Source organism: Falco naumanni, chromosome 6, assembly GCF_017639655.2.
Source record: "Falco naumanni isolate bFalNau1 chromosome 6, bFalNau1.pat, whole genome shotgun sequence".
Classification (NCBI taxonomy): domain Eukaryota; kingdom Metazoa; phylum Chordata; class Aves; order Falconiformes; family Falconidae; genus Falco; species Falco naumanni.
The window spans coordinates 52,647,982-52,661,605 of NC_054059.1; the positions used below are offsets into that span (position 1 = coordinate 52,647,982).

At 38.6% G+C, this 13,624-nt stretch overlaps 1 protein-coding gene across 1 annotated transcript in view; it reads left to right on the plus strand.

Moving 5' to 3' along the window:
• MAP3K5 (mitogen-activated protein kinase kinase kinase 5) overlaps nucleotides 1-13,624 on the plus strand; it is a 107,969-nt gene that overhangs the window by 66,622 nt on the left and 27,723 nt on the right. The window contains exons 12-14 of the mRNA XM_040598352.1: nucleotides 5,089-5,138; nucleotides 10,225-10,320; nucleotides 11,676-11,757. Of these exons, the coding sequence (XP_040454286.1) occupies nucleotides 5,089-5,138; nucleotides 10,225-10,320; nucleotides 11,676-11,757 (228 nt within the window). The remainder of the gene's footprint in view (nucleotides 1-5,088; nucleotides 5,139-10,224; nucleotides 10,321-11,675; nucleotides 11,758-13,624) is intronic.

Here is a 13,624-nt window from a genome sequence, read left to right on the forward strand (position 1 = left end):
TCTGTTGCTTAAGGTTTCCTAAGTAATTTACAATATACTGCCATCACATAAATAATGTAGCATAAAATTACTTATACAAACAGAACGATCTTGTTCCTCTACTTGCAGTATTGCTTGTCAGCTGTGGTAAATACTCCTTTAATATGAAAGTGATAGAGGCTGGTGTCTTAAAAGAGAGCGGAAACAATCAAAAGCTAAAGAAGTATCTGGCAGAAGGATAGATAGATGCTCAGAAGGTCTAGAAATTGAAAAAGCTGGGAAGTCCGTATGTCAAGGTGTGAGATAGCCAGATGTATTTGGAAAGCAGCTTAGAAAATATGGAGATGCAAGGGGAGAGGAAAACCTAGAGTGGTTATTGCATTCTGGGATGCTTAGGAAATAAAATGTTGGTAAGAATGAAGACAGAAAGGAACCTCAAGAAGGATGGGAGCATGGAAATGTGGAGGGGGTATATGAAGACTGAATGGAGGCTGAGTCAGATGGAGGCACAGCACTGGAGATGGTGCAGTTTTTAAGTAGCACTATTCATTCTTCCATGTCAGCATTTTGTTTGTCTGCAGGATAGGACAGTGAAGGGATGTTTTTCAGGTTATCCATCCTTCAGCTTTCGAGCTTGTAGTCTGTTAAAGGAGAAACACTTTTGCATGCAGAATATGTGAGGCTGTACTGTTTAGAATTTTTGTTGTGAGTTCATGAGAAAACGTTCATGGGCAGTGGCTGAAATAGCATAGTCAGAGCACAAACTGAAATGTTTGCCTAGACCAATGATTTTCTCTTTATTTGTGGTTTATTCTGAACGTTGTTTTTCCAAGTAGGCTCAGCCTCTGAGAGTAATATAAAATATGAATGTATGCAGTTCTTGGACAAAACAATTTTTACCACATGTTAAATAATGGTTTGTTAGTACTACAGAGTAAACCTTGGTATGGGAAAATATCCGTTCTGAAAGTATTTCTGTATTCAGAATTTAATATATTTAAAAACTACTCGTACATGTGTATTTCTTTGGATTTTGTAGGCTTTCCTTCTTTTGTGAATATGTAGTTCACCTCCAAACAATACTTTCCATTCTGTTAAGTGGCTTATGTATAGCATAAGAAGGAACATAGGACTAGAAAGAATTTTCTGGACTATTGAACCTTGTTCACCTCTGTTGCAGACACTCTTGCAATATAATGTTTTGCATAAAGTGGTCAAGCTCCATCTGAATACTAATGTAGGTTTCATAGATGACTGTGCTGGAAAGTAGTTTGAGAATGCTTCTGCACCTCTAGAAGAGCCTAGAGTGGAATACTGCTGGTGAAGGAGAAGAGCATTCCTTTGTGTTCTAGCTTTCAGTTGGAATTTGTTTGTTGCCATTCCATACACATTTGTTCTTTTGCTAACACAGTGTTTATATTAAAACTTTCTTTCTCTCTCTGTTTACCTTAGAGTATTTTTAAGGAGAATCCTAATATCTTTTAGTGGTTTTGGTGGTTTTATTTGTTTTGTTTGGTTTTGGTTTATTGTTTTGGGGGATTTGGGGTGGGGTTTTTTTGTTTGTTTGGGTTTTTTAAAGGAAAACAAGGAGGCTTGGTGTACTGGCCACACATGGTGTCTCTTTGCAATGACTTCTGATGTTCCAGCTTGAGTTAACCTTTTCATGTTCACTCATATTCCAAAAATGGTATTTCATGGTGCGTTCATGTATCTTTTAGCTACTTGCTTGATACTTTCAGCAATGCCTTTTTCATAGCTGTGTCACTTGACTGCCCAGTCATTCTGTGACTGGGAGAAGGACTTTGATTAGCCTGTACCTGTTTGGTGTTCAGTAGATAGGTGTTTCGGCTTCGCAGTTTGTAACCTTTGCTTTGTAGCATTTTCAGTTGTAGTAATTCTGTTATTTCATTTTTAAAGTTTCTTTATAGTATGTTATACCTTTTTTTTTTCCTTTTCTGTTTTTTTCCCCTCTCCTTCCTAATTTCTGTAATGTATCTCTGTATTTTCTGCAGATTAGTGTTTGCCTATTTTTGCCACCCTAGTGTTAATAGCATTAAACAAGGTCAGTTGTAAATACACTCTCTAGTACTTTTGCTCTGGCCAGAATCCTTACTGTGGTGACCACATTCAGTAGCCTGGGATCTGACTGGTACTCAGTACAGGCACCTTTGCCCTGTGAGCTGTAATACCCATCAAAAGAATGCAGTGGGCAATTTGGTAGTTACCCTTCAGCTGTACAAGTAGTCTGTTGTTGCAAGTTTGTCAGTGTCCTTAGAATCCATCAGAAACCTTACAGGGAGAAAAGGAACTAGAAAAATTTGGAGACATCGGCTTCCTTTTCAGTTGAATATAACCGGTATAATACTTGCATTTGGTAAGAGATTAGGTGCAGGAAATTGATGCATTATCTGTCAGCCCACTGCAGAGAGGAAGACTCTTACTTTGGTCCTTACTAGGCTGAAAACAGACATTTTAGGGGCTGATTAACAAGCAAAGACTGCCTGTCCTACTGCAAGGGCAGGTTAGACAGTTGTGTTTGGAACCTTCTTCAACTATCCAATTTCAATCTACCTACCATAGGTCTGTCAGAGCTTTACCAGCTCACGCTTCAGATTTCTGTTCATTTTGGCTCATAAATTAATGGTTGTACTTATTTTCCAAAATTCAACTAGTGCTCTAAGAATAGGATTTGTGAATTACAAAATGTATGAGCTTCTTTCATGCACAAAGAAACTGAATTTCCATTTCAAATCTGAACTGGAACTCAGTGGAACCTACAGCCAGCAATTTTGTAATAAATAGGCAAATGACAGACAATACCAGGATAAATAATGTGGCTTCTTCCCTTTCCATGGCTTCTTTAGCAGCGTATCTTAACACTGATGCCCTTAATACCAAGTTTTAATATAAACAAACATCTATAAAAATCAGACAGCATTATATTTTGTAGAATGCACATGACTTTTGCCTTGCAGTTGCCAAATTTTAGCAGCCCTTTCCACATGGGGTTAGAGGAATGCAGCAGTGCTGTTTGCAAGTTTGAAAAAGAACAGCCTGTCTGTTTTGTGTTGGCTTCTGAATGCATTTTGATGAGGGGTTTTTTGGGGTGGTTGGTGGTTTTTTGCCTAACTAAAGAACAGATGCTGAATTTGGATAGCACGCCTGATATATTTACGCCAGCGTATTCAAAACTTGGCAAAATCACAAGGGACATAACTTTTGTATTATTTCATTGCTTTCATGTGTTTCATTAACTTCATGTGTTAAGTAAAAGATGTATGAATCTGGGAGATAAGTTGCATGTAAAGGACAGGTAAAACCCATAATACTTGATGCTCAAGAAGCATAAGAAGCATTTGTGCCTGTCAGGGCATATATTTTAAGTTATTTGGATTTTAGATTACTCCCAATAGTGGGAATTGGACAAGTACCAATACCTACGCTCTGAAGAGAGTTTCCAAGCATGGAAGATTGGAAAGTGTCAGGATTTGTATGTGGAGGAAGGAGTAAGACAGTGCAGATACACCCTCCTTACTAGCAGAGGGACTGAGTTGGTGATCTTTCTTCATGCAAGAGAACCAGGCAACTTGAATAGTAGTTTCACAAACACTTCATACTAGCTTCAGTTAATACCTCCAGTTCAAGATGCAGTCCCGCCTTTTCTTAATATCAAGCTGTTTTCCTGTCCCTGCACCCCACTGGAGAAACCCTTCCCCTGCATTTAACATTGAAGAGATACTGGAGTTACTGCTTTGTGCTTCACAATTACAGTGGTGCGAAGCTTGTGCTTCATGAAAGATGTCGGCTTGTATTTTTGGTACGTTTTATTACGCATTTTATATTAGCCTCACAACCTTTAATGTGATTTGAGCAGGAGGGAAAGAATTACGGAGGAGGAGAAAATTGATGTAGGAAGCCTTATAGAAAGCTGTTATAGCTGGGAGAATAATTTCCACTATCATTTCCTGAACATTGTGCAACTATCTTGGCAGTGTATCTGTTCTGACTTCTCTGTATCTCACTGTTCGTGAAATGTTCTATAAGCTACACACCTTCACGTCATCTTTTGGAATACATTTGGTTATGTTTGTTTGACACTCTGTCTTTATGCTATAAATTACCTCTCAGCAAGAAATGCCCCTGTGCCTTGTAATTGCTCAGATCACTAAAATGCCAAATGAAATTTAGCTCTAGAAAGCAGAAATTCTTCAAGCATGTTGTGTATTATGGTGGGATCCCAAGGTTGCCAGGACTATGAGGTGGTGCAGTTCTACCTTTTCCTGAAAGGAGAATGTTTTCATTAGAAGATACAAAAGGCTTCTGTTTCCTACAGTACAGTTTTATTAGAACATAAACATAGAGCAGTATGACTTTCTACAAAAGAGAACTCAGTTCTGCTGAATGTGACAGATGTAAATTGAAAAAATCTGAAAATAGAGTGAGACCTGGCCCTTTGTGTTTTCATAGGGTGGCTTCTTTCTTCCAGCCTTGTTTATTAGTCCAGCAGCTCTTAGGGGTTTTGCTACATTCTTAAGGCTCTCTTCTGGATTCCTAGGGAACTAGTAGTCTTTTTCTTTCTTTGGACACTTGGCTTTCAGATTTATTCCTTCCCTGAGCAATTCCTCCTGCTTATCAAGAATTTCCCACTTTGCTGTCCAGTATCAGACTTCTTGCTTGTAGCTCTCTCCACCTGGTCTTCCCACACGCTAGGGCACTGAGCATGCAGGGCAGGCTTTTTTTACTCTGAGGTGGAATTTTCCCCCCCACTTTACAGAGGGTTGCACGTGGCCCCAGGTTCAGCACCCAGACCAGGCTATACTAGCAGCCCTTCTGATATGCTGTTTTGCATGCTTTCAGAAATAGTATATTGTGTTCGCAGAGTAAACAGTGAAGAAACAAACAAAAAACTTCTATCTAGAACTTCTGTTGCTTTGGATTTGGGTGGGGAAAAAAGTATCCTAAAGAATCACTGTTAAAAGGTAATAGGCTGTTGTAACGCAAGTGTTTATCTTTCTGTCTCTTGAGTTTCAGTCTAGAAGATAGACCTCCCTGGCACTTCATTCATAAAAAGGAATGTTTTATTTATTTATTTTCTTCTACATGTTACAGAAGGGTATCCATGAATGGAACTTCAGTGCTGCTTCCATCAGGGGAGTAAGGTAAGTTGTTTCCCTTTCATATTTTGAAATTAAAAGAGTAATTGAACGAGTATTGTATTAAGCTGCTTCTTGGTGGAGTAACAGACACAGAATTAGAGCAGAGTATCGCAGGTACTTTCACAGGTGCCCTATTCAAAGTGAAGCCCCAGGAGTCTTATTCCAGATTCAGAAATAACCACTTGCAGAGTGCATTATGTAAAAATTTAGAAAACATAGCCTCTTGAATTAAAGAACTAATTTCCCAAAAGTTAGTAGTCACTTTGTGCTAATTAAGATTGAATTAAACTAACTGTCAATGTTTTATGTGATTTTACCTGAGTTCTATCACAGCCAGGAGCTGCCTGGTGCACAGAAGACGTAAGCCAAGAAGTAACATGTGGATGTAGAGTGGAAGGATTTGAGGGACTGACAAGAGCAGGGTGTCCTCCAGTATCCTAATTGCTTACATTTTGTTGGGTTTTGGTGGAAGCGTGTACATTTATTTGGGTTTTTTTTTCTGTTTGTGTCTGTTTATGGATATGGCAGCAAAACTGTCTCAGAGAAGGCCCATAAGGAGAGGAGTCTGTCATCACAGAGTGGTAGCTAGACCCCAAAATGAAAACGTGAAGATTGTTTGAGAGAACAGAAATAGAACAGTCAATAGAAGAGGAAGGAGGGGGAAAATAATGAAAGGAAAAAAATTTTTAAAAAGGCAAAAAACCACCCCAGCCCCTGACGTACTGAAGATTCACGTAGAGTAGGCTAACATGGGTTAATAAATCATAGGATCAGGCATGACTTGTGCAAGGCTGGTGTGACTGGATTAGAAGAGAATGATACTATATGTTCAAGGCTATCTTTCTTCAGCACACTTCCCTCTTTGGGACAAGATTTGTGGGATACTGACAAAGAATGAAACTTTGTCATCTATTTGCTTGATTTCAGCAAAATATTTTCTGTCTGCTAGGGAGGCTTCTTATAGGGAGAATTCTTTACCTGGATTTTGTACAATTTGTCAGCAGAGAACAGCCAAATCCAAGCTAGTGGTCTGCTTTGCTAGCCTAGGTTGAATGTAGTGTGAATGCTGTTTGGCAGGGTCCAGCCTTGCAATTTGTATCTTCTGATAGTAAGAAAGTAGTGTTACCACTGCTGTGAAGTCTTCCTATCAGCTCTTCATCTTAGTCTCTTTCTTTTTTTTCCCTAGGCTTTATCTATACTTTGGCATCCTACAACTTTATACTTTGATGTTTGCCTTTAGTGTAATTAAAAGAAGTCCAGAAATCTTATATTTTTTCATTTTTAAAAAATAGTCATTGCTTTGTTCTAATAACTGTTCCATACACACAAAGCTGTTGCTATGTCTGCAGGATGTTTTTGCACAGATGGATGATTCTTTTTCCTTCCAAAAAGTAACTTAAAAAAACAAACTATCAATAGGCACAGAAATTCAGTCCTGTGGGAGTCAGCTTATTTTAGGCAAAAACTGCAATGATACACTTAGTTCAGTCTGGGTTTTGGTTTAGGTTTTGGTTACAGTATATTTTTGTGTGCTTCTAAAAAAAAAGAAAAACAAAAAGTTTGTTTTTTTTTTTAAAAAAAGTATTTATTTATTGTACTTCCCCCACCCTCTTATTGAAATATATTGTGGTCAGTATTGTTTCTGGTGTACTCTCCCTCCCTGCATTTGTTATTTAAACTGTCAACTGTCATTTAATTTATCAATTGAATTTCCAATCTTTTCATCTGCACATATGTCCAGAACTATTTGGAAGACTTCATAGTGAGCCAAGAGTCACTGTGAATTCTTAGAAAAATCTCTGGCCGCCTCCATGAGGAGCTGCAGGGGGAAATCTTTATTTTATGCAAGTATTACACTGAATAAGCCTCTTTTCTCTCTTTTTTTTTTTTTTTCTTCTTCTAAGTAAATGCAAGTTTCTGATCACTTAATTTTTCAGTGTTTTTCAGGTGTTTTCCTAGTTTTATGAAGGCAGATATTCTTTAGACTGGGACAGCCTTCAGAACCATGTCTGCTTCTAATCTGTTTTTGTATCAAGACTATTTTGGGCTCTTTTGAAGCTCCTGGACTTAAAAGTGGTCTAGGAAGGCAGAGTTTCCAGCTTTATGAGGATTCTCAACCTTTCTAGACTAGTAAGAGCCTGCTTTTAGATGTGCCACCTTAACATACAAGGCAGGTCTTTGTATGTGATCTTGGAAGGTTTTTCAACAAAGGCTTCCATAAATATTTACCACATTACATAAGGAGACAGAAGGTCTGAAGAGACATCTAGCATTGAAATAGCTAATGTTTTTGGTAAATACTTCAAGGAAGTGACTGAGGGGTCACTTCTTCTGTATGCTGTGTAACAGCTGGTGTAATCAGCATCTTATTTATGAGTAATAGAACTCAGCTCTCAAGAATTGTGAAGGGACTTGGAAAGTACATAGAGCTCTGAGCAACGCAGTGCTAAATCATACCTCTGTATGCAGGGAGTCGTAGTATTTGGGTTTAACTTAAACTCATTGAATAGCAGTTTGTGCACCAATGTAAATAATTCTGCTTTTGTCATATGCCTTCTTGACCTCAAACACAAATGTTTGTTATCAAATTGGGCCAAAAAGTACTGTTTAATCTTAAAGGCTTCATCAGAGCTTTTGGAACATGTCTTCTACCCCAAGGTGCTTTGCATTTTATGTTATCCAGAAAAGTTCGTAGTTGTTCTGCAGAGCTTACATCATATAAGCAAGAAGATACCATCTTTATTTTTCCAATTTAAAAATTAAAAATAAAGTAGCAGACTGAAGCTGCTAGACTACAAGGTGTTTTTTTCTCAGAGTTTGGGACAAGCGCTGGATTATGAAATAACTGCTACTTGTGTTGTTTCTATGGGAGGGTGCCTCAGAGGTCATGCTGATGAATGTAGTGTTAGAAACAGTGAAAAAATTGGATTCAGGTCTGCATCCAGTTTTCTTCATAGCTTAAAAATTGACAACAAGGATGTTCATCTTCCATCCCAAGTTCTTGGAGCTTAGAATCTCGTCAGACTACTTATTTACAGCAATGGGAGGTGTCTGTATTGCTGCACTTCTAGAAAGCAGACAGAAATTCCATGGAGCTGCTTTTCTGTGGTTGCTGCCAATGCTCTCAACTGTTATCTGCTGCTTCATCTGGAAGTATTAGTAAGCGGTAGTTACAGCATTTGCGGTATTTCTCGTTGACTAAGGGGAGTTCTGAATGCACACGAGCTGGGCTCAAGGCCATGCTACATTGTGCTTCCCTTTCTGTCGTCAGAGTTTCGCAAATTCAGCCCCAGTTCTGCTGTTGTAGGAGTGGGTACTATGTGTGCTCAGGAGCTGTTGGAATGAGGCATTTCCTGAGCAAATTATCTTGTCTCTTTTTATAACTTGGTTTTATTTTAGTCTTCCTTTTTTTCACTTTAGCAACTATTTTTCAGGGAGGAAAGCAACATAGAAGCAATGTAAATGCTCGCTTAAAGGGCTTAAGTATCTATGAATTTGCCTACCCTCTATGTACACACCACATTCTTACACTTTTATTTGCTGCTGTCTTAGTCAGTGGCTTCTGTGCATGTCAGGTTTAAACTGACAGTTTATTCAGTAAAATGTTTAAAGTCACATGGAACTTGAAATGAATGAGCAACTCATTTAATATCAGTTACTCCTTATCTTGAGAGTTTACCTATATGCTTGAAAATCTTGAATGAAAAGTTAGTTTATAAACTGGTGACAGTGACTGCCTTCCCAGATGCGTACATTACTTAGCACTTACAAATTTTTCCTAGGATAAAAATAAATGTGTCACCGCACCCAAAGACAAATGTTCTTATAATGAAGCTTGCTCTTGTCATAAGTAGCTTTATGAAAGGCAGGTCCCCCAGCTTGTCTGAAGAGCCATTTGTTTATCAAAAGTTACACGGCTCTACAATAAAGGAATCATAAAAAGATGCAAGGATCAGCAAGGATCTCCTATTAAAGGTGGGAAATTACAAGTATTTCCTGATATTTAAAGAAAAACCATTATGTTAATCAAATCAATTCTTTGGCATAACATAGAATACCATTCTACTTTATTGTGCTATGCGGACGTGATGGCTATCTTGATCCAGCTAACATAGGTTGATGTCCTTAAGACTGTGGACTTTGTCCAGTACCTTAAGAATTTTAACAAGGAGACTTAATTTGTCTTGGTTTCTCAAATGCTACATTATATTCCCTTGTAATACCCCTAGCCATCTTTTTTTTTTTCTTTTCTAATATGGTAACAATCAATTATGCTGAATCAGCTTGACACCTGGCACTCAACATGTGACAAAAGTTACAGAAAACTATTTCACATAATGTTTAATATTTTCTGTAAGGAGCGCAGTAGTGACCTACTTGTAGAACAGTTCTGGTGAATTAGTATCTTTGCAAGAGCTGCAGCCTGCTTGGGGTAGAAGCTGACAACTGTACCAGAGTTTGCACCTCTTCTGCTCTTCTGTTGGGACATCTGTGCATCCATGAGAAAATGACATACATACTTGTTCATTATCTTTGTTCTGCTGTTATAGCAGATAAAACCAAAACTAAGAAAGGTGTGGGTGGGCAAGGGTGGTGAAGTCATTCACCTCATTTTTTGATGTTGACTTAATTTTAAAATAATTTTCCAACATATTATCAATGTACAAATTCACAAGGAGCTGATCAGAAGTTTTTGTGTTCAGAACTGAGCTGTGGCTGATTTCTAAAGCATGAATAACTCATAATTTGAGTTCAAAGTCCAGCTTTCTAATATCCTGAAAGAATGTTTCATCCTGGCTGCAGGACTGGAAATGACTCAGGTCAATGGAAATAATCCTATTAACTTTTTTGCTCCTCCTCTTTCTTGGGCAATGTGTGGACTAGGGGGGCAAGCTGAATGATAGCAATCAGCAGAATGTGTACTTTGGAGGATACAAGAGTCAAGTTTAACAACGGAGAGAAACTATGGCTGCTTAGGTTTAATCTGGTGCTTTGCCATATGAAGTGGGTTGATCTGGAGGGTTTGACATAGCCAGCAGAATCCGAATGTACCTTTCCAGTAACATGTTCTTTTTGGCTCTTCTTCCAGCATTTCGAAGTTTGAAGAACGATGCTGTTTCCTGTACGTGCTGCACAACTCGGATGACTTTCAAATCTATTTCTGCACAGAACTTCATTGCAGAAGGTGTGTCGCTTGTTATTTCAGGGAAAACATGGCCTGTGATGGTATCTGCATGCACAACAGGGACTGACCGTTTCAAAAGTATGGTGAAAGTTGATCTGAGCATCTGAGCATCCTCAGTGATCACTATCTTTCATGCAAAAGCTTTGTACTACAGTACCCTGGAGGTGTGTGAGGTTTGCAGGGTCAAAGTGCAAATTCAGACAAACATTAGAAACAAATATGATTACAAATTATTATTTTTTTTACATGCTTTGTGGAATTCTTTTGCTAATACTTATCATATTAAGGCTTACTACAAGCGTTTGTTGCCCTCAGTCCAGTAAAGCATCCTAAACTTAAAATGGTCTTTCTGAAGTGGGAACATTTCAGGCAACAACAAGGCCTGGTCAAGATTTCTCTTTCACTGTAACTAAAATTTTATTTATGATTACAAAGATGCACACTTGATTTCCTTCACATTAACATAGTGTTTACATAAGTAAGATTGTACCAGTATCCCTACAGGAAACCTGACAAGGGTTTGTTGCACGAAATTAGGGGTGTCTCAGTTTCTCTAAGCTGTGTTTCTGCTCCATAAGCTTGAGGACTGTGGTCTTGAATTGATCCAGAAGGCATTCCCAGAGGAAATTTCATGTCTTTTTGTGCTAAGAAAGGCTGTAACTTTACAAAAAAATCACTTCAGCACTCCATGTTAAAGGCTGCGGCCACCTCCCAGCTCAATCCCTAGCTTGTTCTCTCATCAATTGTAGTTCATACAGATTCTTTTACTGTGTTTGTTCCCCTTTGTATCTGAGCACTTCTTAGAAGATTAGCAAGTCATACCTTAGCTTGAGGTGGTGTTTGTACTTGCATTATTTCAAAGGGGTAGAAGCCATAGGTAATAATAGAGTTTTTGAATGGAAAGTTGTAGAATAGACCCACTTTTCATTCAAGCAAAAACTTGAAGCTAGCCTTCCTGCACTACAAAAACTCCTCTGGATGTAGGTAAGACTTCTCAGCACTTCTCACGATGCTTCAGTGCTTTCATTGAACATGAAGAAGTGGGGGTATAGAATGAGAATTTCACCTGATACCTAGATTTTGCAATATGAATTCCATTAATAATTTTAGACATCATGGATGTCTTGCACCCATAAAAGGAGTACTTAGGAGAGGTAGGAAAGCTGCAGATTTTGACTGATTATTCTTAATGTAAACAAAAATCTTTTTTTACTTTTTGCTGACATACAAACTTTTACACTGAGTTTATACTTACTGAAACCATCTTTTGGCTCATTCATTAGAGAGAAGTGTTCTCTTGTCTCAAGTGTGTATTTGCTTTAGTTTGGTTTTTTTTTTCCTTTTCCTTTTAACAGGTTTTTTGACATGGTGAACAGTATCACTGAAGAAATAGGGAAGACTACAGAGGAAGGGGAATGTGATGGAGACTCATTAGAGGTATTTTTACTTTTTTTTTTTTTTTTTCCCAGAGATGCTAAGAGTTTTGGGCTTCTAGTGTAGCATTTCACTGAAAAGAGTAAATTACGCATCCCTTCTCTGGAAGAATTTAGACAAGGTATTGTTTAAAAAATTTTATCCTATACTGTTTATAAATTAATGATTCTTTTTAATGGTCCACATCTAGTTTTTAGAACCAGCATGGCTAAGTCTGTCTTATTTCACTTAGCATATTCGCTTGAGAAGCTACTCAACTCTGGAACTCAGTTGTGCTTATAACAGGGTGACTCTTGTAGCAGTTACTTCAGAGTGTAATCATAGTCAGGCAGCATTAGCATCTCTTTAAATTTTAAAGACTGTTTGTTGTCTGTTTCATGCATCACTGGAATTGTGTGCATTTACATTATTGGCAGGTTGTCTGCACAAGTAAGGACATAATTGCAGTAGAGGAAGGCTTGTCTTTGCTAGTTACCATCTGTAGGCAAGCATAGCAGCGAACAGCGAACTCAGATCAGATGATGATGTTGGTTCTGCTGGGAATCTGTTTATACCCTGAGCCCAATAACACACTGGAGCTTACGGTACCCTTTTGCTACCACCTGTGTTAGCTAAATTTTTACTTGCCTGGGTATGGCATTACACCCTATTCTCACCTGGGGTTTCTGTCTAAACATACAGCTAGTTGAAAAGTGAGTACAGAGCCATTGGGTGCAATGCAGTACTTAGGGTGTTTAGGTTTTCTTTTAGGTGGCAGAGAACAGGGTAGAATATCTAAGTCCATGTCCTGTCACATGAAAGTCTGGTGTCCTGAAGCTCTAGAGACATCCAGAACTAATTGAGAGAGTCAGTGCTGCATAATGAATGCAGACAGCCGTCTGCCCTAGTTTTGACATTGGAATTTTATAATACATCTGAAATCAGAGATGGGACAAAGAGAACTACTGGAGTGACTTGTGGGACAGAAAAACAACCTGTAGTGAGAACCTTAGGATGCCTAATCTGTTTATTTTAGCAAAAGGGAAAGCAGTGGGTGACTTGATTACAGCGGGTGGGTATTTTTACAGGGAAATTACGATGTGCTAATGGTCTCTTTAATCTGTTGAAGAAAAATGTAATTAAATAGTGACACCAAAGGAATTTGAATTAAGAGGCATGACTTCACCATGGGAGTAATTAATTGTTGAAACAAGGTGCGAGAAGTAGTGGATGCTCTCTTCTGTTAAAAAGACAACAGTCTTTATTTGGAGGAAAATAAAAAATACTTTATCTAGGCATAAGCCACTGGGTTTAGCATGGGAGTGAGCGTGTGAAACTACATGTCTGTGTTATACAAGAGGGCAGGTCAGATAATCTATCTAAGGACCGTTTGTGGACGGACTCTAAACTCTTTGAAATTAAAATTCAGCCAAACCCACGCTTAATATGCTACAATCCTGACTGACCTCCATTGGTACACTCTGCTGGCTGACCTGGCACTGGCAAAATTGAGGGTGGGCTGGTTTTGGAAGATGTGGTCAGGTCAGGAGAGCGTCTGGAACAAATTTCAGTGTATCCTGCCTTGCTCGCTCTGTCAGCCGAAGTTTTCAGTTGGACGCAGAGTGCCCTCTCTCGTCTTCTCTTGTTTTTACAGCACCTGCCAGCAGAACTGCAGATGCTGTTCAGTAAGATGTGCAAGCCTAATTACACAGAACAGGTACAGGCTAGCTTGGCTTTATGCATTTACCTGAAATGGCTACCTTAGAAGCCAGCGCTTTCTGTACAGTCAGTGGAGAAATACAGACATGTCTGCATGATACCTGAATTTTCTTCTTGAAGTGTTTTTCTTCCCTACGCCATGGTCTGCAGAAAGCAACTGGCATCCTCAATA